The sequence below is a fragment of the Molothrus ater genome, chromosome 14, assembly GCF_012460135.2.
Source record: "Molothrus ater isolate BHLD 08-10-18 breed brown headed cowbird chromosome 14, BPBGC_Mater_1.1, whole genome shotgun sequence".
In the NCBI taxonomy this organism is placed as follows: domain Eukaryota; kingdom Metazoa; phylum Chordata; class Aves; order Passeriformes; family Icteridae; genus Molothrus; species Molothrus ater.
In genome coordinates this window covers 8,535,405-8,561,527 of record NC_050491.2, presented here as the reverse complement: position 1 = coordinate 8,561,527, position 26,123 = coordinate 8,535,405, and the positions used below count along the sequence as shown (strand labels likewise).

General features: G+C 40.4%; 1 protein-coding gene across 1 annotated transcript in view; it reads right to left on the bottom strand.

Moving 5' to 3' along the window:
• COL4A6 (collagen type IV alpha 6 chain) overlaps positions 1–26,123 on the bottom strand; it is a 108,463-nt gene that overhangs the window by 39,026 nt on the left and 43,314 nt on the right. Inside the window, exons 4-5 of the mRNA XM_054516352.1 lie at positions 1,944–2,078; positions 748–792 (exon numbers count right to left, since the gene is read on the bottom strand). Of these exons, the coding sequence (XP_054372327.1) occupies positions 748–792; positions 1,944–2,078 (180 nt within the window). The remainder of the gene's footprint in view (positions 1–747; positions 793–1,943; positions 2,079–26,123) is intronic.

Sequence of the window (26,123 nt, the reverse complement as noted above, 5' to 3'; positions counted from 1 at the left end):
TTATAAACTGTCTCTAGAATGCAAAGTTCTAAAGAATGAAGGAAACAAAATGCTCCTGATGGTCAGGGAAAGTGGTTACCTACCTGTGACCTGATCTAAACCAGGACTAGAACCTAGAAGAGAATTAAGGGTAATCTGGAGGGCCTCAGCTCTCATCACTGTTTTCATTCATGTCACAGCAAAAGATGACTGAGGGAGACCTGGTAAGAGCTATCACATACAAGACGGCAACTACAAAGCAAAAGTGAACAATCTGCTCTTTGTGTCCCTGATCAGTAACATGAGAACTAAGAGCTTTAAACTGCAGAAAGAAAGACTGAAGTTAGCAAAGGTTTTCTAATAGAGAATTTAGTCTCAATCATCACAAGGTTTTAAGAACTGGTTAGGATACGCATGCTAAAAATGGCCTGAAGCACAGCTGACCATGCCTGTTTGATTCCCTGAGGTCCCTTCAACTCTGCAAGTCTGTGATTTTATGATTCAGGGTTTTTTAGGCAGTACTGAGGGAACATGGTGCTGAAAGAAAAGCGAATCATGCAAACGATCCCCGTGTAACTCGGGCTCACTTTCTGATATGTATCAGCTTCCTGGTTTCTTACAAACCAGCATGGAATCACCAGGTGGATTAACAAACATCTAGATAGAGGCAAGGTACACTATGCATGTGCTAGGACAATCTAATCATGTTCAGGTGCTTTTCATTGTGATTATCATTCTGGTGATTTATATTTACATATGCAAACTTACTGGGATCCCGTTGATTCCCTGGAATCCTGGAACTCCCATTGGACCCTGAAGAAAAAGAATACACATTATATTTCACTTCATTGGTCTGTATATTTCAGTCATCTGTGATGTATTTTTCACTCCAACACTCTCAGTCTTGGACTTCTGCTTTCAAAACCAAAAGGAGCAAACTATCTTAGGCAGATTCCCTCTGACCACAGGTGTCAGTGAAGACAGGAACTGAGCATCTGAGCTTGACTGGATGCCAAATGAGTGCTTCAGGAATGTTTTAATCAGGCAATTTAAAGTAAAAATATAATCTCCTACTGCACATCTGGGGAAAACAAGATGCCAGGAAAATAAACAATCTGCTATAAATTTAACCCTTGTCTTTCCAAGAGTTTCAACAAAACTTACATATTTTTCTGTCTATAGTTGGATAGGACTCCTAGAGGTATGCAGACCACTGCATTAACTTCAGACTGCCCAAGCTGCAAGTAATTGCCATACCTTGTTGCTCTGCTCTGAATAGCAGCAAAACAGACTGTGCAAGAAGAATTCCCTAAATTGTTCTTCCTTTGGAAAGGTAAAATACATTTCTCCCACAAGGGATGAAGAGAGAGAATCTTATGGCATGTTGGTATTGCATATGTATAGCTTCAGGGGATAGAAACAGTTCTGGAGTAAATGGATTTTTTTCAGTGCAAAGAAATTGTTTCCAATCATGCACATTGCACCGTTCATTGACACCTATACCTTATGGGCTACTTTATTTATTATGACGTCGTTTATTGTATTCTTTTTGTTAGAAATAACTTTGCACCTGCAAAACTGAACTGCAGAATTTGTTTAGTACCTCTTCTTTTTGCTTTTCTAGACACTAGCTCAGGGTCTTCTACACAGGAACCAGCCCCATGTCTCCCTGAACAGAGTGTGGATAATAGCCATCTACCCCTGGGCATGTGAAGTGACAGACTACTTGCAACAGCAAAACTCATTTGGCTGTAGCTCACCTATCAGATGGCTACACTGTTCAGTAGCTTTAGCATGTGTATTCTCATTCAAAAATAAGTGCAGACAATTCTCTAAAGATACTGTTGAAATGCCATTGTATTTTTATCCCTGGACATATAGCCCAAGATTATCTTTATTCACTCAAAAATATACACAAGACCATAGAACTATTGCAGGGACAGAAGAGTCACTGCTGAGCCTACCTTGTCACCTTTCTGTCCAGCTGGTCCAGGAGGGCCCACTGCTCCTCTCTCACCTTTGGCTCCAGGCAAACCTTCTGGGCCAGCAAATCCAGGTGCTCCTATCGGTCCTTGAAGCCCAATTGGTCCCGGTCGACCCTAATAGACATTAAAAACAAGTCAATGCATCGTGTCCCCAAACTCCTTTGTAATTACTCTTTCCAACTCAACTTTTAATGCAATTTGATACCTCTCTGCGTAGTTAGGACATCCTAAAGTTTTCCCTGTCCATTTTCAGATAAAGACTGCCCAAAACTGCACACAGGACTTGAGATGGGGCCTCACCAACACAGAGTAGAGAAGGACAACCACCTCCCTAAACTGTCTGGTGATGATGTGCTGAATCGTTAAGGCTGGAAGAACCTCCAAGATCAAGTCCAGCCTTTGACTGAATACCACCATGCACACTAAACCATATTGCCAAGTGCCACATTTGTTCATTTAACAATTCCAGGCACGGTGACTCCACTACATTCCACTTCTTAACCACGCTTTGCAGTGAAGAATCTTTTCCTACTACCCAGCCTGAGTCTCCCCTGGCACTTGAGGCTATTTCCGATCCCCACCTCGCCACAAGAACAAGCCCAGCTCCACCTCCAGGCGCTTCCCCTCACACCTGTGCTGCAGACCCTTCAGCTGAATCTGGAGCACAGGTGTGATGGGAAGGAAAGGCCTTGCTGCCGTTCCCCGGACTCGCCGCAGCGCTCAGAGTGCGGGGTCGCTGTCAGGAATCCCCTTGCCCGGAGGAGCCCAAGCGCAGGAGGGAGAGGAGCGCGCCGCGGGTGCAGAGCCGGGCGCTGCCGGCAGAGGGCGCGGCCCCCGCGGGTTGGCGCTGCCCGGTTCGTAGGTGCCCACAGCGCCAGGCCCGGCCCGGCCCGGCCCGGCGTTACCGCGCCCACAGCGCCCGGCCCGGCCCGGCCCGGCGTTACCGCGCCCACAGCGCCCGGCCCGGCCCGGCGTTACCGCGCTCGCAGCGCCCGGCCCGGCCCGGCCCGGCCCGGCGTTACCGCGCTCGCAGCGCCCGGCCCGGTGTTACCGCGCCCACAGCGCCTGGTAGGAGCCGGCGTCACCGCATCCTCAGCGCCCTGCGGGGCCGTGCCCACCAGAGAACAGCACAGACACCACGCTAAGCTCCCACAGTACCAGCAGAAAATGCGGTTTATTGCTATGCTTTTCACCGACAAGACAATCAGTGGATCACACAAAGTTGCCCGCGTAAAGGATCAAGACTTACTGTTAAATAAAATACAGGAGGAAGTTAAAAAATCCCCACACCTTAATAATTCCACCACATAATCCCCCTTCCTTTTAATTCTCATGTCCATGGAAGTGTTTCCCTGTTCCCCAACTCTGTAAAACAGCAGAAGGAATGCAGCTCCCTGCTGCAAGTGTTTTAGTAGTCTCAGCTGGAGACATACAAAGCCCTGACTCATGGCTTGGCAGGTAAAAAGACTTTTACTGTTAATTTAAAAACGCATTGTTACATGTTTAAAATCAAGCAAAGTGAAACAAAGTGTACATGATTTTAAAAATTCTTTTTCCAAGATAATTTTTAGTACCTGTTCAGGCAAAAATATTTTTTCCCATATTCCATGTGTCTTTCTTCACTGTTGTAGTTTTCTTTTAACTGCAACAATTCTCCCATATCGCTCTGTCTGGTGTGATTGTTTCATCCTGGCCTTTTAACGGAGGTCAAGTGCATGTTTGATATTTCATACCTTTTCTGTCTAGACACTGTCCATAGTGTGCACTTCCAGAGGCACAGACTCACATCTGAAAAGGCTTTTATGTTGATTATTTTTAGCTTTCTTCACTCTGAGCTAATTATCAATGGAATCTTTTATATTGGAAACTATATAATCAGAACATTAATCCCCAAATCTTCAGCTGTCCTTGGCAACCATACACAACAAGAAACGTTAAAAATCACGTGCTTTGCTCTCACTTAAAAAAGTTAAAGCTGAGACTGAATTTCCCATAATCACAAGCAATTCAGAGGCTTTCAGGCAACAATTCAATTACAAAGCATGGATTGTGGACTGTTTACCTCAAGGCATCACAGCGGTGCTGAGGCATAACCTGAAAATGGGCACAGTTACACTTACAGTCTTACTTACCTCTCACAAAAGAAATGGCATCCAAGGGCCCAAGTTTGTAGAGAAAACACACTGTGAATTCCTCATTTGTTTGAATTGCTAATACTTCTGTATTCCATTAGCTTGATTGCCTGGTTAATTACAGTGTTTCACAATGACTGAACTGATGGGAATTAACATTTTAGGAGGCTTTTGTTTTGCTCTGGTGCAGGTGGCTCTGAGAAATATACCTAGACTGGAGAATAAAGACAAGCAACTACACCTTCTGCTTGTGTTTGGATGAGCAGCTCTCTGACAGAAGAATTAAATATGTTCTCTGTGATTGCAGGGCCCACAGCCCCATTCAGGGCTCTCTCCTCCATTAGTGCCCTACGAGAAAGATTTTAACAGCACTTGAAGATTTTGTCCAGTCCCTTGGAGTGTCACTAAAGCATAAGGACACAGTAAAGTGCTTCTAAAATCTCTGATAATGTGATTATGCCATGATAATTAGGCTCTCAAGAATTCCCACTGTTTCTTTTGAAGTCTGTGTGGATGGAAATCATGTTTTCTATGCTGAAACAAAGGACTTGCATTCACTGCTAAAAAGGCAGTATTTTTCGTCACTCAGCAGCACTCCCATGAACTGTTCCAAGATTAGAGCATTATAAAGAGCAGGCACAGTGGCATGCAGGAGCAATTCGAGGATAACAGCACAATGAAGACTCAGGTTTTACCACAAGGTAAACTTACAGAGCTCAATGCCAGGTGCAACTGCTGTCTGACCTCAATGTGCTTACCTAGTCTTTACTCTGCTTTAGCACCAGGATTGCTCTTACTTATCCAAAGGATAAAAAGGATAAAACAACTCCTAGCAGTGAGGACAAGCTGAAATATAAAATGTGGAGAACATCAAACACTACAACGAATCAACAGAGGTCCCTATTTTTAATCTTTAATGTTCAACATATATTACATAGTAACTGGCAGAAAAGCCATTAGCAATCAGTGCAAGTGTTTTGGTTTCCCAGATGTATGACAATTGTTTTAAAAATAGGAAAATTATAGAATGCTAATAACACCAAGCAATAACAAAGCCAATGACATTACTGTGACTTGTGAATGTTCTCTCAAATGCCCACTAGAATTTCATATGTGAAATCTACGACCTGCATTCTCAAACATATTTGTGCACCAGGCTTTTACAATGCAGCAGCACTAAATGAGATGCCTGTCTGTAATGAATATGATGCTGGTAAAAATAGTGTTATTTTTTTATATACCTGGGCATTTTCATAGATAATTCTGGATTCTTACCAAGTTTGTGTCACAAGTTCAGCATGAATCATGTGCATCTCTGTTCTGCACATATCCATTGCAAACCGTTACAAATACACAGCTGGCTCAGACATTCAGCTTTCCATTCTCAATGTGTGGTAAGCAAGAGCAAAGAATGCCTGGAAAAGGAACCTCCCATTGCTTCTGAGTCACCACAGTGCAGCAGGCAGTAAAACCAAACAGCCTGAAAGTGTAATTTGATGGCAGTGTCTTTCAAGATGGAAAAGGTTCTGCAACATGTACCTTTTTCATTACACCCTTTTAAATTCACCTGTGTCCCAGGGTGTCATGAGGAAAGGCTTGAACAATGGGTAATGATGGGGCCTCTGCTGCTGCCCAACCCAACACATCACAGTTTCTCTGTTGTCCCTACCCCTTTTGCCAACTCTAAAACCCCACGTAAATTTTCGCCCACTGAAGCAGAGCTGCTACACATAGCACTGCAAATTCCTAAGATTCTTTTATTTCCCATTGCCTCTGTGAGCTTGGAGAATAAAGCATGAATCTATTTGATTTGTCACTGTGTAAAGGAACACACATGGAAGTGCTATGGAACCACTGGATAGGCCCCTTATTTCTGGGACAAAAAAAACCAAGTACATACTTACTTGGGGAGCAATTCAACTGGCCTAAGTCACTGTCAAATGCCAACTCAGTGATTCATCACCATCAAAAACACTGGAACCCACTAAGACAAATCTAGCAGCTCTGGTAACTGAGCAGAAAATACTACTGATCAGGAAGGGCAGAACTGATTCCTACTTTTGTTAGCAAATTTGTAGACTGCCATATTTCAAGCAGCAAAAGAACTATTCATTTTCTAAGCAAAATTAAGGTCCTGTGTATGAAAAGAGTAATTGAATTTAAATATACTCATGTCTTCTGAAACTAACATGTGGTTCCTTCTCTATGAGAATTCAGAGACCAAATTTTTTAAAAGGTTCTCATTCACATTCTCTATTCCTTCGCCATTATTTGCCCCATAAAACATGTTTTATTGACACAAAAGATTGTTAGTGAAACATTTACTTCATGAGCAAACGCTTTGTAGCTTGAAGCATCTTGTACTTGTTTGATGACATAAAGGTGAACCAACCATTAACTCATTACATTCTGGCCCTAAAAATGCATGTTCTCATACACTGCATACTCTAAGGCTGAAACTTTTAAGGAAGATCTGTGTACCCAATTCCTGTTGGACAGGACAGCCTGTCCAAGGGACTGGTCCCTCAAGATGCTCTTTCACACACACAGATTGCATTTCCCATTTAAACCAGGGACATTCTCCCTGATGAGAGCCACCAGGTAACAAAAGCTGACCCAGGGATCTCCCTGAACTCAGATGAGGGCTCTGTCAGTGACTTACCAGTGCAAGGCAACCATGTCCACTGTGAGCAGCACAGTCTTGGGCCAACCTTCAGCTTCCCACCTCCACTTCCTCCCCTCTCCTCTCTGGTCAGCTCTGTCTCCATAGCAAGATTCCCACAGCAGTGGTTCTCTCTTGCTAGATAGACAGGGAGTAGCACAACAGAGTCCTGCTCTCAGCTGGGGCCCCACAGTTCTACTGTAATAATAATAATTACTGATGAAAACCCCTCCACCATTTTCCTAAATTACAGGTCAGGTATCCAGTGCCCTGCTTACATTCCAGAGTAAGTAATTATTCTCTCTACTGAAAAACGCTTTGTACTTTTAAAGAAAATTATTCTTCTAAAAATGTCGGGGAAGTCCTAAGTTAAAAATGGCTCCTTTATTTCTGTCAGATAATTCATTGCTCCTCTACACAGCTCTTTACCTACACAGCATGAGAAGATTACAAAAAACTGTGTGTGCACACAGAAATAATGGCCCAGAAAAAAATTCCTGTGCAACAATCCCGCTTCATCCAGCATCCTCCCAAAAATGCCATTGTTTGGGATTTTTTTCTGTTTTGTTCTCTGTTTAAGGAAGAATATTAGGGTGAATTTCTTTTTCATTTAATTTCAACAAAAGAGACAATTTTTTAATGTACCATATGAAATTCTTTAGTATCACAATGCCTTTCAGAAGTTTTCTGTTTATGCAAAGCAGCCTTTGGCATGCTCATACTGCCAACTATCAAGGCTGCTCTGGTCATCTCAGGACTAATTTTTAATTTAGTAATGGGCAACTGCAGGCTGGGTCTTATAACAATTTTAAATTTTAATTCATATGATAAAATCCATTTTCAAAAAAGACTTGTGTTATTTCCACTAAGCTTGACTAGACATGACTGCAAGTAGAAATTCTGGGTGATAAAAAATGTCTGTGTGCATGTATATGTATGTATGTGTGTATATATATATATATATATGGGTTTACACCCTATTTTTTAACTGCTTAAAAAATTATTGGAATTTGATTCCACAAATCATTTGATGAATCCCATACTTCAGTAACAAAGTTGCAAAGGATGGTTTACCACATTATAAATACAGAACTATAGATGAAATTTAGACAATTTTTAAGAATATCTGTATTTTTTAATTGGATATTTAAATCCATGAAAAGCTTGTTCCTTAGAATGTTTGATTTCCAGTTAAAAGCTTTCATGAAACATCCTGATCCAATCAATTCCACATATTTGCTATTTCTATTTAAAACACACAAAGAGACCACATACTGTCATCTTTTTCCCCACTATGGACAATGCCAGGAGTGACTCAATATGAACTGAGAGTAATTATTCCATTTTATACTTCACAACTTTCTGAAGCAACTATGAAAAATGTATGAAAGTGAAAAAGCATGACTTCAACTTTGGTTGCTTTTTTGCTTTGATGTTGTGAAATGTCCAAGTTAGATAAGAAATAAGCTCCTGTGGAATGGTTCCAGGCCCCAGAGAGGACAGATAACATGAAAGCCTGTGAGAGCCCTTGTGGGCTGGAACATCTGTGTGAGAGCAGCACCACTGAGGCCACAGCCCTCCTGTGCTGAGCTCCAGACAGGAGGGGAGCCACAGGAAACACCCACAATGATGGGCACTGCAGCAACAGAAAGATTGGAGTTATGGGGATTTTAAAAATAAAGAACAAGCAGCAGGATTTACAAAGCAGAGTGATAACTTACATTGTATTCAGTTAAACAAATAACCAATGAAAATTATGAGTTATAGCTTATTTTTAAGGAGCTGTATTATGTATTTGAATTACATTTACTTGCCTTTTTCATGAACAGTCAAAATTATACCATCTTTTGAGCAAAAGAAAAGATTTGCAGAGACTAGATCCCGATGAATTGCATTGCAGAGTGTCACCAGAGCAGAGGTGATCACCCCTGAATCCCCAGCTTACCCACTGTTTGTTTAAGCCAATTGGCCGTGAGCCCCAGGTGATATTTGGACATCTGAGATTCAATTTTTGCTATTTGCCCCATCGAAAGCTCTTTTTGCTACCTTGACTGATATCTTTAGGGCCTTTTTGTGCTTTCAATTGGCAGAGCAGTACAAGCTTCATACACATTCATTGTCAATGAAGACAATTCGTGCAGACAGCACATGAGACTGACAACAGGCACTCCTCTGAAATCATGCACATGTTTAAGCCTGAATTAGAGGCAGCTGAGGAAATGAGACATGAAGGAGGAGGTAACATAAGCAGGAACTGCTGCTGCACCTCATGTAGCTCTGGCACTACATTACACTCATCAACATTCAAAAAAATAGGGCTTATATTGAAATATTCAATTATGAAAACTTAACAAAAATGCTGAAGCAAGTGAGTTCTAACTGACTTCAATTTTTCATTCCTGACTTCAAGGAACAAAAGAGCATAGTACAGCCAAAGGTTTGAATGGTTTATGAGGTTTTATGGTCTTTTGCAACCTCAGTTCATATTCTCTCCCTCAAGCCTTCAGTGCTTAATCTCTGAAAAATGTTTTAGAAAGCCTTTACAGTTCCCCAACCTGTTCACATAGGACAGCAGCTGTCATAACATTTTTCTGCCCTTAATTGAAGGAAGAGAATTTGAGTATTGTGTACATCTCTTGACAGCAGAATAAGTCCTGAGCTGAATTTTAATACAAAAGAATTAGTTATTTCAGAAGAAACACAAGGTTTCCCTAGAACTTCTTTCCATTCTCCTGGTGGCTGTACAGGAAAGCAGACAGGGTAGCATATGCAAAGTGTTCTCCTCCCCATGATGCACACAGGTCATCTCTGGTGAGAGCATGGCAGTGGAAAGGACCAAGTGGCAGCTCCTTGGCACTCAGTCCCCTCAAGAGGGATGGTAGAATGACAAGTGAGGGTCACAGCCTCTCTGTCCCCTGGCTCTCATGGCCATGAGTACATAAATGTGTATATTTATCATCTCTCCCACACATTTGGTAAGATCAAGCAAGTTACTGTCCACAAACAATTTAAAGGAGTTTTACTTAACTCATTACAGAGGTTACATTAATCACAGATTTAGACAAGTCTCCTGGGGAAAACAGATGTTAAATCACAGTAACTTAGTGGGCAGCCACATCAGTACTGCTGCCCACAAACCCACAGCTTCTGCCCCTCCTTAAGATACCCCCTACAACACACAATGTTCAGGGATCTGCTGTGGGCTCACGAGGAAAGAAGAACACACAGTGTTGTGTTATTTTCCCTTCCATTTATCCCTAGCACCCCAAAGAACAAACCAAAAGAAATCTCAGTGTGTTTCTAAAGAACTGTTTAGTGAGCAGTGACAATGAACTTGCTCCCCCTGCCTCTGGCTGGCATTTCCAAGCTGCCTTCCCCATGGACTGGAGTGACAGAAGATTCATTGTTGCAAAAAAATGTTGTCAGTAGAAAATTAGCTGTATTAAGTAGAGTACTGAGCAAGTGAAATCCTGCCAATGTCAGGCCTGTTAAGACTATTAAAAGGACATTGTATCTAGAAAGGCAGGGAGGGTTCAGCCACATGCTGAAGCCGAGCTGACTCCAAACCTCCGCAGGGTCTGCTGTGTCCAGCTCTGTTAATTTGCTTTGGGCTCCTCTCCAGTTCTTTCCTTTACAACAAACCCTTTTTAAAAAAATGTCTAATTCTCCTTTGCAAGCAGGGGCTATGAAAAGTTAGTGTTTCTTCAGAGGCTGAACAGGGATGTGGGCAAAGAGTAGATCTAGCAGGAAGTGAGTGCCTGTACCATGTTCTCCAAGCACAGCTATTCCTTAGCAGAAAGGATGGTTTGAGATTCCCTGGTGCACTGAGGGGCAGAGCTGCTCACTGCCACACATCCCACACAGGCACTGCCCACGGGAATCCTGGCTGCATCTGGAGAAAATGAGAGCTGCACTCTGTATGGACGGAGGGAGGGAGGAATTCCCTATTTTTCACTTCTCACAGAAGTTTCCTGGGTTGCTGTCAACCATCTCATGGTATTCCAGCTAAACCAGAACAACTTATTTTGGTTTAAAGGCTGAAAAATTAACGACTAAGAGAACAATCTATATTTAACAACTTGTCTTTGAATCTTCATATGAGGTGATCAATCTTTGCTTTCTACTCTTTGTCTATCTGCAGATATTCTAGTCAGCAATGTGGCTGTTCATATCAATGACATTTGTCTTACTGCATTTTGCAATACATTAAATATCAAGATGAATTTTTTGCAGAGATTACTTAATATTAACTAAAATAATACAGATTTCTTTTCATATTTGGAATAAAACATAGCTGTGGTTTTTCAGTTGGTAATGATATCATCATTAAATAAAACTTTTCAATTATTGTTATTGTGTTGTCTGTTTCTGCAGAATGCAAAGTGTATCATTAGAAGATGAACAATAGTAATTTGGATCCCAAGTGTAACATCGCTATTCTAAAAGCAGATTTAAATGTCGGCATCCATTTATGCTTCTAGGAGTTTCTCTCTATTTGTCTCAAATTCCTGAGAGAGAAAGCATGTAAAATGCTGAGATAACTGAATCTAAAACCTGAACCTTTCCTCTATTTTAGCTAGCAATCCCAGTCACAGCCTAACCTATTCTGGACAACAATCTTATGACTGCTTTTTTGGCTCAATTTTATCATACTGGATTGTCCTATTATTTTTCTAATCTAATTATTCTATGGCATTTCACTGTTACACAGAAAATGTGTATCTGTAAATTGCTGTAAGTTAAGCAATGTTCCAGAAAAACAATCTTTGTCTTTTTCCTTTTGTTCTTACTGATGCACTATCATGTCCCTTCCCCTGTCTGATACTCAGTGTTTGTGCTATTACAACCAAATTAGTGCTGAGTACAATGTAATTCTGAAAGCAAGTCTGAGCCTGGCATGTGATATATGCAGCATGACTGCCCCTAACACTTACTACCATATCATGTATAACATTAATAGCCTAGTGAACAAAGTAGCCTCTTTTTTGGAAAAGAAAAAAAAATACAAAACAAACAACAACAAAAAAGCCCCTCCACACATTTTTTTAGAAAAAGTATCCATCTTAGTCACTAGACCATGTTTCACATGCTAAACATTCTGTTTACAAGGGAGAAACACAGCAAAACTTCTCATTATCCACTAAGGTCATTGAGCCCCAAAGGATGCTTCTAGTTAGAAAGGCAGGCAGGGAAAGTAGGCCATGCACAGATCTGGCCAGTACAGGGTCAGCAGCAAACAATAGATTCTCTGCAAGCAGTTTCCCCTACGTTTTGCCTCCCAGAGCCCTCCCAGCATGTTCCTGGCACTTCAGAAAGGTCTGAGCAGCTTTCCTTGCACGGGGTTCTGCTAAAACCAACAGTATCTGTTGGAATAGATAATATTAGTCAAGATTTAAAACTCAGATGGGAACCATCTCATGCTTATTCAAGATAGCAGATTTAGAACAAAACCTCTTCCCAGAGATCTGTTACACAGCAGAGCCGAGGGGAGCTTTGCAAACACGTAAACAATTCACTTTAAAGGACAAAATGGAGTCTGTGAATTCTCATCCATACATTGCTTGGAAATACACAGGCCAAAGCAGGAGTGGAGAGTAGCAGAGGTCTGCATATCTACTAACATAACATCTGGCCAGATTCCAGTTATCTCTAGGGGCTTAAGCAGAGCGGGTCCAGGCAAAATTTCACTGCAGAGCCTGATAACATAAGCGCCAGTCAGTCAGCAGCTGGTTTACTGGGCAGTGCCAGAGAATAAACTGCAATTAGTAAAAATAACTTCAAACTAAAGTCTGGGAGAGAAAAATAGAGGATTTTTCACTTGTCCTATATAAGTGTTGCAAATTGATCGAGGTAAGGACGGAAATGAACTTTTCACCTACTTGAATTCCCACTGGCTAAGGTATATAGAATAAATGATCTATTCCAATGTTGCTTGTCATCACATAAATTGTATGTTTAAGTCCTTGGACATTTACTGCGTGGCTGTATTAACACTCCAAAAAGCTTCATTCATTTGTTGGTATAAACCACACTTCCAGTCTGCTTAATCTTTGACAGACAGGTCTCATTGTCCCCAAAATCCCTCACTACACAATACAACAAAGACTTAAATGACATTGTAGGCCTGCTCTGCTACCCACACTGCTCTGCGCTTCCTGCCCATATATCCCTGGAATTCATGACCATGCAGATTACTAAATTACACACTAGGCCAGGGATTAAGCATGGCTCTTTGTATGGGAGCATCTGAGGTCTGGAAGAAGATTTTACCTGTCACGGTCTGTGCTCACTGGGCCTTGATGGGAGACAGAAGGAAGCAGCACTGCAGAAGATCACAAACACTGGTGTGTGATAATCAGCGATCTGTGGATGATGACAGGATAGCCTGACTGGGGCTGTCCTGCACACAGGTCTCAGCAGCTTTTCACAGACAATAACCAGCCTGCTATTTCCATATCAGCTCAGCAGCTTCTTCCTCCTCAAAATAAAAGGTGAAAGTGTTCCCAGTTCTGATGGATGGCAAGCCAGAAAATGGCCTTCGCTGCACCCAGCAGAACTGAAAAGCCTAAGGGTTAGGAATGCATCCTGAAGTTAAGCAAACATGCCAACAAGACAAAGAGAGAGGTAGGGTAGCTCATCAGTTGTTTTAATTTAGATGCTAATAAAAGCTGCAATTGGTTCTGATTATTTTCAGAATGCTTTAAAGTTACATATCTAAAAGAATTAAAAATAAAACCAAGGAAAAAAAGTCCTGAAGTACCAGCATAAATTTAAAAATCTTAGGATATTGAATGCCTTTTATCCACTGCTTTTCACCTGAAAAAACAGAAGCCTTTAGTAGGAGTTAATCTTGATGTCTAGAAGAGACTGAGGAGAGCAAAGTAGTCTTTACTCCAATGTAGCTTACAGAGGGCTGGCAACTCCAAGCTTTGGTTAAGTCTGTTTAGTAGTTCAGAAGTTACCAGGACAGTATAATGATGGAAATCAGGAGAAGTCTGTAGAAAGACACCACATTTTACAAAAACAAGGTATTTCCCTTTTTATCTTTTTAAGAAATAGTAGGTATTAATTTTTTTTTGCTTTTCTCCTCTTTGCATACATATTCTTCTAACAGCAAATACTGACATCTCTCAGGTTTTGTTATGTTGATGTAGCCATATTGTTCTGAAAGATAATATCGTATTTCTCATGTATTTTGCACTCACTCGGAGCACAGTGAATGACAGGCATTATCTAAGGTTTGAAAGATACAAAGTTCACACATAGCTACTTCTATGGATTTGTTTCAGACAGCAAACTCTGCTAAAAAATAACAAATAGGGACCAGTACGCCACAATAAAGTGATGTTTTAGTTCAACATCGTCCTATTACATCAAAGAGTAGTGTCACTACATGCCAACATGATGACATGTCATTTCAGAGAAACCAAAACTGTCTCAGATCTGCAAATAGCCTTCCCACAGCTCATAAAAATTGCAACCCCCCAGAAACCCTGGGATGACAAGCACTGGAAGTGGATCTGGTCTGCACAGACTCAGCAGGACTCTTTGGAAGTTGCTGCCAGTGCTCCTTTTGCAGCCAGAACAGCCACTGTTGAGCTACACAAACTACTCTAAGTCCTTTCCCTGGAGCCATCAGCCAGGACCAACATCCAACTGCCATTTGAGAAAAATAAGCAAAGCATACTTTAAAAGAATAGAGAAAAAAAGAATCCGCTCTTGATCACTGCTGTAAACTGGCTTTGTACTTCCCTTGTTCCTGCACTCACTCCAATTTCAGTTAAACCACAGCTAGCTGCAGCAATGCTTTTCCATAGGATATTTTTAAAGCTTCAAATCATGCTGCCTAGCGTGCAACAAACTGCCCTGAGCCCACACATACATACCACCCTTCTCACACCAGGCTTAGCTCTTGATAATCCCCACAGGCATTTATAACAGCCTTTTAGCCAGCAAGAACAGCAGAACAGTGAGCTGGTTCAATGAATACACATTCACTTCTACAGAGTTTTAGATCACATAAAGACTGTGGTATCTTCTCAGTGACATCCCTACAGACACATGGATGGCTGCAGTGAAGCACAGCCCTGTGCCAGGGACAGGCATCACTCCTCCACTGCCACTGCTCCTGCCAGCACAGCCCATCTTTGCTTGGCTGAAGCAGCATCAGCAGAAATGTTGTCTTACATCTGCCACTGACTGGAAATGCCAGCTTTGCAAGTGTCTGCCAAGGAAAGCCTGAAAGGAATCATCCCACTGAGGAAGGCTGAATAGTCAAGGCTAGAAATCAAAATAAATAAATAGAAAATAAAAGGAGACTAAAGAAAAAAGAATCTGAGAAATAAAAGGAGATAATGTTAGGAAGTACAGAGGAGGCACAACTAAACTGTCCACCTTCAGTTTGTGGCACAGGCTGAAGAGTACCCACGAGGGAAGCCCACAAAAGTCAACAAACAATCCTGCATGTAGGGTCCTTGTTTCCAGCATGAAAGGATGTGCATCAGAGACTGTTGCTGGTTGCTTATTATGTGATTCTGGTGGCCACCTCCTTGATCTTACTGCTGCTCCAAATGGTAAATCCAAGAAACAGACCCAGGAAGGCTGAGCTGCAGTTCCACAGGTGGCCATGGGAAAGGCAGGCTGCAGAGCCTGGCTTTCATTGTCCCAGCTCTCACAGAGGACGTGCCTGAGCACAGGACTTGCATCCTAAATACCAGGATTTTACCTGAGTCTCAAAAGCTGCATCATCATCTCTTTGCTTTCTAGAAACAACATTTGTCCACTGACACAAGTAACACTGCAGTGCCAAAGCACCTGTGGGTCAACTGAAATAGCAGCTGTTTTATCCTAGGGATAATTTAGCTATCCAGAAACTTTGCTGAATAAATAAAAGAAAATAAAAAATATTTACCTTGTCTTTGCAATACTAGATGCAGCAGCAAAAGGGGAAGAAATCTGGGACTCCTTCAGATTGTGATTACCGGTATCAAATCGACATTATTTATTTTGATAGATTTTTTTCTATCACTACATCTTTCTAGTGCTAAGAGCTCATACTATATTTATCAAATAAACAATTGACTATTAGTACCAACTATTTCATTTTCCTCTCCACTATGGCAATATGTGAAGTACACATTCTTTTCCAAATAGTGAAGTGCACATCCTTTTCCAGCAGCTTCAAAGGCTTTTTTTTGGTAAGTATCTCCAAATCTAGCAACCTTCCATGAAAGCAGGACAGATCAGATCCCCCCTGTATTTAGCAGGCCAGCACTCAGAAACACATTATCTTGAAGATACTTTGTACCCCTGACTGTAAGTAAATCTAAATTATGTGGTGTACATACATTCAGTCATCCAATAAGGGTTAAATTAGTGACCTATCTTTCTGTAAATTAAATAAAAGAATGCTAAAACTTGATCCACACTGTGATGATTAGAAACAGGACATTCCACAGAGTCATGTGGTGCTTTTATGGCTCCTTAACTCTGTTGAGAGGCTGCATGACCTGAGCACACACTCACCCAGTCAGGTATGGCCAGCTGGCTGCTGCCCCACTCCACTCCCAGCCCAGAGCCAGCTCCAGGGCAGAGCCCTCCTGAGCTCCTCTGCTTGCTTGAATCAGATTCTACCAAAATATTCTCAGGCTCTTCTTCATTGAGTGTCTTATCCTTCAGCTTTGCCTGGGTGTATATTGGGAATGTTATTTTAATTAAATTGAGGACCATGAAAGGAATCTTTAAATGTCTATTAATCTATTATGTCTCCAGTGAGCACTAAATCCAAATGCTCCACAGTTGAACACAGATGGAAGGAAATCCAGATCTGCCCTTATGTCCAGCTGGTTTGGGATCATTCCATGGTTTTGTCCCAGCTGTGTGTTTTCCTTAAAAAATCAGGACATTTAATGCTTAGAAGAAAAGTTATTTGGTGCAAGGCTTTTTTATTGTTTATACAAAGTACAACTGATCCTGATGTGTAACTGAGGCCCCAGGCCCTGCTGTACTCTAAATATTGAAAACAATCACCAGACCAAAGCAACTAGAGTCTTTGCACAAATGCTCTTTTTAAAATATGATCCAGTTGGATGGTGCCTTCCAATTCCGCTGGAAATAGCCTTTACCTCCCACATTACCAGAGCTGTTACAGGACAGATATATTTCTAATTTACAGGAATAAATTGGTTCTTCTACAGAGATGGTGAAAGAAATCTGTGTAGTATTTCTAGTAGCACGTAAGTTCAATGCAAGGAAAAAGTAATCAAGTAATAAATAAAGAAGAAGTAATTGATTGAAACAAAAATCTCTTCCACAATTAATTTTTCTTGTTAGGTTTCAGCACAAAAGTTATGTGAAAATATAGCAATATTTTTTCATTGATATATCAACAAAATAGTATCTCAAACAGTACCTTCTGTGGAAAGAACATTAAAAATTAAACTAAGCAGACAATTTGTAAATATATTTTTTGTTTAGTCTGGAACACAAATTTTACACAGCACATACAACTCTTAAATCCTATCCAAACAAACTCAGGGGCAAAGTAGATTATAAGAGTACATACCTAGAAATTTAGGTTTTATTTACTTGCAAAACTTGCCCAAAATATTTGGAAAATAATTTAAACATAGGAAGCATTAGCTCAGAATCAGCAGAAAGAAAGTAAAGTGCATTATTAGTCATAGCCACATTTCATTACTTCTTCATCTTCCCAGAATAAGGCTCCTTCACTCTTGTAAGACAGTGGTTAAAATATTAGCTTCTGTAAAGCTGAAATGAGATCAAATCCTGTATGTTTAGCAGAAATTAGCAAAATCTACCAGTTCTGACAAGCAGTACTTGCTATGGTTTTTGGAAGCCCTCCAAAGTGCGTAACTTGACTAACTAGTTGTGTTTAGGAGGAGTTTCTGACATGCAGTGACATTTAGGAGCAGGCAAAGGGCACTAGCTCCAAGAAATGTGTAAATTTGTTCAGAAGCCACTTACATTCCAAGCTGCCCAAGACCCCAGGCCACTACACTCAAGAGAAAGAGTTAAAGGTCTCCTATGTTCACATCTCATGGTGAAGTGAGCAGACACTCGCTGGATGTGAGTGCTGATCAGACAAGTTCTTGCTGATTTGTGAAATGGTTGGACAGCACCAACATTCCCAGTGTTGGGCAAGATGAGAGAGAACACCAAAACCCATGGCTTGAAAGTAGTGCTCCCCAGTTTCTCTAATAAAATGCACAGCCTAGGATGACTTACACATAAATAACCAGCTTTCAACTTTGTTTAGCTGTAGCTTTCATTCTACAAGTGAAGCTTTTCACTCACACTTCTGTAGTTTAAAGAACATTAAAGTTTTTAATGTTTCTTCCAGGGGATATAACTATTAAATACACAGGGAATCAGTGTTTCCACACCAAGAGCCTGGATTATCCTCTGCAAAATAAATTTGGGCTATGCTTTCTGCTTTCTGCCTAGACAAACTGTTCTCACTTTATCTCCACTTCTGGATATCAATTACATATTTAGTTACACCTAAATATGGAAACTAAGGGTAGATCTACAGCCTCTCTTAAAAAAGGGTATTTTACATAGCCAGCATACTGGAAATACTGTAATTCAGGATCCCATTTATTTACCATTTTTTGCACAAAGCTAAAGTAGCGTCACCAAAGTCAGCCAAGTGATTTCTTAAGGATTCCTAGCAACTGGTTTTCACTAATGCAAAGAACAGATCTCCAGCAAAGCTAAACCAGGAGAAACTGGTATTTCTTTGGTATTTCTGACACTGCTATAAGAAGTGTAGAAATGCAGCAGAATAGAGTGAAATCAAGATCTGGTATTCACAAAGATTTTTGTTATAACAATTTTAGAAACATGTTTCTAGAACTTATATTTCTTGATTTAAAACTCTCCTGCATATACTCAGTAATTCAGTCAGTTCCTAATCTTTAATTTGGAAAGTTGAAGCAAACTTTCCTTAAGACTTCACTAAATCCCAGCTGTTCTGGATCTTCCCAATACAACTATAGAATGAGATGGAAAGTAAACAGTCTAATCCATGTATAAATATTTAATAAGACACTTGAATCTGGAGCAAAATGCAGCTAACTTAGTGTTCCCTCTTTAGAATGCAAACAGATTAGCTGCATGACACAGTGTTAGTACAAACTTCCCTTGACTATAAACATTTCCTGATGCATTTCACCAATAATGTAATGTATAGGAACAGAGGAAGGGTTTACTCTGCAGAGAGCTGTGGAAAAGGTCCAACCTCACAACCTCCTCTCACCTGGTGATGCCTTTTCCTGAAGCACCTTGAGAAGTTCCCTGTGCATCATTCTCCACTGTACTGGCAAAGAGGAACATGACCCGGATAAAAATCAATGGCAGACTCTACCAGAAGATGCTGTTCTGCTTCATGTATCCCCACAGAAAAATCTCAGCCTGGAATCACAAGTATTTGCTAAAGACAATTCAGATGGGACCAAGAGCAGCCAAAAATTTTGAGATATTAAAAATGTACTATTTAATCTTTAATTTCTGTGTTACTCTCCTTCAGAAAAGGACCCCAGAAGGTAAGTGGCAATACATTTCCTCTCCCCATCTCTTTTATCAATTCTATTCCTCTGCAGTAAAATCAGACCATTTTTGTGTTGCCTTGTGATCAGACAGGATCAAAAGACAGTTGTTCTGTCAGAGCTTTTTTGCATACAAGTTTTCAAATGCCCAAACCAGTAATATATTAAAACCACACTGGCCCCAGTGCTCCCTAATTAATCAAAGACTGAAGAGAGGCAGCTTCTTCACAGGGGATATTTCTATGGCTGATCTGTTGAGGGAATGGAAAAGTAGCTACAAATCCAATGAAAACATAAAAGCCTCATAACTCTTCTGTTCACAGTTTACTTCACATCTATTTTCACATCAACATTTCCACACATAAAATAATTAGAAGTATAGGAGAAATTATTTAAATTCTTTGTTGAAGTGAACCAACTTACGTTTAATATGATCACTTGCCATTCAAAAAGCCAATTTTTCATTGTGTGTGCCTATGACTCAATTAGATTCTAAATGTGGCCATTAACACAAATCACAGAGTTATCAGGACCTGAAGTTGCCTTTTTTACTAAGAGAATTTCTATTCTCAAACAGGGTGCCAGGCTGAGCTAAACTCCATCCATGTGCTCTGCCATTTTGAGCAGCAAACTTAAAACACAGATCGACCTTGTATATGGAGCATGGACCAGACTCCAAGTTGAAGCCTGTTCTTTGCTGGCACCTGACAGGCAGGTGCAGTGTCTGTGCAGCTGGAGGAGTTGGAAAAGTTTGGGTAGACATAAAAGGAAAACTCCACATTCGCTCCCATGCAGCTTGGAAAGGACAGCTCCACATTCCCAATCTGAACCACAGCACCCAACATCCCCTGCAGTCCCACAGCACAAGCAGTGTGGGAAAAGAGGCAGCTGGCCCTCTCCGAAAGACAGGAAATGCAAAGAGAAGGGAGCTGGGTGACCTGAGCAGGGATGTGCAGGTCACACACTCCTGCCTTGGGCAGCCTCTGACCCATGCTCTGCAGACATCCACACAGCCCTGGGACAAACAGCTGAGTCCAGCAATACATGGAAATGGAAACAGCTACAGGAACATTTTTCCACAGGAAACTGTTTTTCCAAGGTCATTTTGCCAGGTCATCTAAGATTTTTATGGCTACATACTGAAGCACTGAAAGCAATCCCACTTAACATAGCTGGCTATCAAGATAATAATAACCACAGCTGTACTATTAACAATGTGAAAACCAGTTATCACCTTCTCTTCAGCCTCTAACAATTATCAAATAGGGAAATTATCAAATTAGTTTTAATTACAAAATTAAAAATTACAAATTATCAAATACTTGTTTGTGCTCATGTAATTACTAGGCAAAAGCTAGTTGTACCTTATGTTTTTCAGTACATAAGAAAAAAGTGATTTAAAAAATCCTAAAATAGGGCTTTAGTCTTCAAGTTACATATCTTTAATCTATTAGGTAAGCCCAAAGTAGAAGGAAGAAATGTGAACCAAATGCTAACTTGTTAGTAAAGCATAAGCTAAAAGAAAGAATAAGCATATGCCAGATGGTTCTTATCAGAGGTAAGTCAGTATTCCTAAAGATTCTTTATTTTTGTTTGTCACAGTTATCTGTTCCTATTTGCAGTTAAAACAGAGGAAATTTAATTAAGTACAGATTTATTTGACAGGGATGTTATTTTTTTAATGAAACACACTCCCACTTCAATTTCCCTTATGCCAAGAGACGTATTTACTGAAAAAGTGTAAGATGGAAGAAAAGATGTTTCTAAAAATTCAAACATCATTAAAATGGGTACAACCAGCATCACAGTTGCTCACAAGTTGATAAGACATTTTATAAAATAACAATAAAAATCTCAATCCCCAGTTAAACAGTTCTCATGAGGCACTGCAAGTGACAGTCTGGAAAATGGCAGAATTGTGCTGCTTAAAGAGGAGGTCTGGAAAAGATCACATATCTGGAGGTTCCAAAGAAGACTACTGCACAAGATGGAAGGATCATTCAATTTCCACATCCTTGAGGGACACACAGCTTGGTTTTTTTCTCCATGGCAAACCATACTGTGATAGTAAAAATCCCAGTGTTTCTCCCTTCCTCCTGCCCTTTCCTGTTTGTCCATGTGCTGAAGAGAAAACCTTCACCTCTTTAGAGTAATTGATCTCATCAAAAACTCAACATTAGGAACTTGTGTGTGTTTCTAGCAGTCAGGGCACAAAGTTGAAACCTCCTCCCAGGTTAACACCCTGCACTGGAACTCAGTGAAGCAGGATGAAGTTCTGAGATGTGACATTGACTCAGCATGGTCCCAGTTGAGTATCATTTGCAGAATAAAGGCTCAATTTTGCAGAGGAGATCCGATTTAAGGTAATGCCCTTCCTCCACCTATAACATCCTGCCAACCCTATATGCAGCACTCACACAACTTTTCTGAACAAATGTAAAGAAAAATACATCAGGAGGTACTTCCCTTGAAATTGCTTCCCTTAACAAAAATTTCACACAAAATTCACATAAATGGTTATTTGAACAGTCATTCTTAGAAGCCTGAAAGCAATTTGCTTCAAAGGTTTGAAATTTAAAATCCTGTCTTTCTCACAGATGTTGGGAAACCCCTCAATAACACCAATGGAACCCAGCTTTCCTCTTCAGTCCAGACTGGAGAGTTGATAATACTGATACATAACACAACAAAAGTGTGTCAGAGCCCAAGTCCTGTTACAGCAGATACTGATGAAAAAAACGTAAAGACATCTAAATGTGGAACATCTGCCATGTGATTCTGCAAGAAAGAATAATGCAGAATACAGCATCTACATTAACTCTGTGAAGAAAACCCTGACTACATTTTGCTACCCAGTGTATAAAATCCAGCCACTGCAAGCAGAACTTCTGTTCGCCCAGATGTTCTCAGGGGTTAATGCACATTCCAGCTGATAAAAGACAAGGGAATGATTAAACTAGATTAGTTCAGGTTTTAGTCCTGATGTTAGAAAAACAAGTGAAGTTTAATTACTTCACAGCTCTGGAAAAAAACTGGAGATAACACTTATATCATTTATAGTTTCAAGAGAAAACATTACATCTCAGGAAAATTTCCTATAAGGTCCCAGAAACACAGATCCAAGCCTGCAAGGAATCACTGGGTGTCCCATTGCTAGTTTGTAAAGCTTTTGGATTTACAACTCAAGTACAGCTGGAGTTACACAGGGAATGACCACCTGCTGCCCTGATTTTGCATGCAGACTTTACTTCTTTATTTTAAATTTGCTGTGAGACAAGCTGGGTTATATTTCCATAGCTAAGGATATTCCAAAGGTTGACATCTTCCAAAAACATTTTGTCCTCTTAGGAAGATATGCCCTAATTAAAATGAGACAAGAAAACCTCTTCTGCTATGTTCTCTTTCAAATGTCTCTAAGTTTGGAAAGAAAATGTATTCCAGAAGAAGTGATTAACTGTTTTCAGAGGTCTCTTATTAAGGAGTACAGAAAGCTAACTTTTTAGAGTTTTGTATAAAAATATTTTCTGTGCAGTCACTTACTTTCCTGAAAATATAGTTGAGTAAGCAACAGATTTCTTAACTAAAACTTGAAGAAACATGTAACTAATGTAATTCTCAGAGAGTGAAAGCACTTCAGAGCATCAACTTTCTCCCACTGTATGTTTGTAACTGCCCTGCACTGCAGGACTTCCCCTATCTCAGCTGGATCCTCAGCCATTAGTCATCACAATAAAGGAAATGAGACAACAACATCATGTAGGTATTCAGAACACACAAACACTGAGTATCAAGGGAAATGAAGCTATACAAAGAAGAAACAAAACTTGTTTAAAATTTTTCTAGAAAATACTTATCACCTATATTTCTCATATCAAAACATCCTGATTTAGATTCCAGCTGTTCCTAGATAATCAGTGATGCCAGGGTCAGCAGTCCTCAACATATTTGGGGAGCAGGACCACCCAGTGTTCCCAGTGAGGTTGCTGGTACACCTGCATGGAGACCCCCAGGAAGCTGAGGTGAAGCTCTCCTGCACCACTCCAAACCAGAGGGAGCCACTGTGCTGGGCAGGTCCCAGAGTCTCTGTCCAGGGCTACAGTTTCTGCACTCTTGAGAGTGGCATCAGTGTTTATCAATCCAAGCCACCAGCAGTGCAGTTAGGAGTTCCAGTCATAAATAATAAAATCACTATAAACAAAAGACCCCCATCCAACTTTCCTGAACAGAATCATTCATGTATCTTGCAACTGTCGGGGGACAGGATGTCCACACTCAAAACAATCCTTTAGTTCCACGACCTACATTCACTAGCACAGAGGTAAAGTCTGAAATTGCTGTATGTAGTGATTTTGCCTTCCAGAGCACAGGCTCTGCATGTGCACACTCCAGGAGCTTACAGTTCTTTTTACACCAAAATCTACTCCCTAAGTGTAGCAGTTGCAGCAAACAGCTATGGCAAGAATATCCTGGCTGATGCATTTCTCTTTTTTTCCTCCCCTTCATTTAGAAATTTTCACTCTGTAGAATCTAATAACAATAGAGACACACAAGTAGACAGATGGTGCCAGTCTGGCAATAGAGACAGAAGCAAAAGAAATTTGGTGTTCAGGGGGATTTGCTACTGTTAAAATATATCCCAGCTTTGGGAGCAGGTGAACAGAGCACAGCCCAGGTAAAAAGCAGAACAAGCTCTCCTGTACTGTTCCAGCAGAGGATCATGGATGAGAACACAAATCTGAGAGATCTGTCTAAAGAGATAGCAGCTTTACAGAACTTTGAAAAACAGAATTTAGTGCAGAATTGCACCACCCTTAGCGCTAAACACCAGCTACTAAAAAATCCTTCCTTTACCATACACAGAGAATTAGCACATGCTGAGTCATTTTATACAGACAGCTTTCTCTGATCATTTAAAAGAAGTATTGACAACCAGATGTTTCTTAATAGTCCTTCAAAACTTGTGCACTATTTGTACTGTATTTATTATGGATCAAACCCAGAAATTCTGCAATTATTTTAACTTTCTGCTTATTAGTTTTGGCAACACTCTACTGCTTTTTAAAAAAGACCCACAAAAAACCTTTCCAAAAATCACTCATTACAAACAAGGACATTTGCATCTACGCTACTTTTCAGACAACTAAATTGTTTTTATTTCCAAAACAAGTAGCTGGATGAGATACCTGATACAATTCACAGTGTCCTATTTTTACTAATGTTGCACCTTTCCTCCAAATTTGTCTTCTATTTTGGCAATTCCACAGAAGGCCAAAGAGTAACTCTAATATGTCACCAATCAAATCAGGACAGTCACAAAAAATGCTTATTCTATCAATGGATTTATGACTGATTAGAGAGCAACAGCTAAAATGTCTCTAATCAACAGCTTTAAAGGAGGAGACTGGCAAACACCTGAACATTTCTCCTATTTTTGCTGAATAAGTAAAGTCAAGGGAAAAGTTATACAATTTACACTTATACCCAGATTCTCAGCCAGATCACTCTGTATCCTACATGTTATAAATTCTTCTCTTATTCCCACTATGTTCTGTTATTTGGATGTTGCTTTATTTGTTAAAAAAAAAATTAAGTGCCATTATTCTTTTTTATTTGTGTCTTTCATTTTCTTCACCATCAAGTGTTCAGAAAGTCAGCCCTAACACTTTGCTTAACACCAGCAAACACGTGTTCTTCATTCACAAGGAGACAGCATCTCCTCATTGTCCTTGCCTATCACTGATGGACAATGTATAATGTGTTCTCCTGTTTCCTAAAATCTCCCATCTCCTACCAGGAAAAGCTACGACTCACACCAAAAATACTGCACATATTTCCCAGAAAACAGGTAGCCTGAAACACCTATGCATTCAGCTTTACTTCCAACTAATTGGTACTGCAGCCTCTCCTACCACTACAAACACAGTTTTGCCTGCTTAGCCCCTTCATTGTGTGCTCTCCCTGGCTGCAGGCTCCATGACTGGCGTACTTCCTGCCTATCTGTTGCCTAATTAAGTTTGCTTTGTAGTAATCCCTGCTGTTGGCTGTTTTCCTGGCTCATGAACTGGCTAACCTGACTGTCAGCCAAATCTCCTCAAACTGGGCCTTGCTCACAGATTGGTTCTGTGATCCTTCTGTTTCCAAGGCTGACTTACTCAAGGAATCACACTGGAAATTGCTGTCACACCTTTCCCTTGCTGCCAGCGGAAACTCTTTAAAAAAGAGTCTTGTTTCTGCAAAGGGCACCTCTTCTCATTTTAAGAAGCTTAAAAAATAATTAGTACCAGGAATATTCTGAGCCAATCACACTTAGTTAGAAGATGAGCAAGTTTTGGAGTGGGGTGAGAGGAAAGAGGCATGACAAAAATGAGGTATTTAAGAAAAATTAACCTGGATAAAAAGATACACTCTAGGTGGTGAGTACTGCACATGAGTAATATAGAACATGCTGGAAGAAAATGCCAATTGGGTAATTTCAAGGCAGGATATCAGTTACTCTTTCTTGTCTATCAAATGCTTGGAGAGGAAAGTCTTGTGCCATTTCTAAGATGTAAGAGGGTACAAAAAATCTCTCTTCAACTGAAACAGCAATTGCACAAAATTCTACAGCTTTTGTTAGACAAAAGCCCAACCAGCCAATTATATGTTTCAAAGACTCACGATAACATTTGTTTTTCTTGTCCTGAGCAGGACACTAGAGAGTTTATCTTCCTGCAGAAATTCTTAATTTTCTTTTTGACTTCTTTGTGACAGAAAACAATCTTAAGAATATTTACAATTCTTCTCCTACAGTGAATAA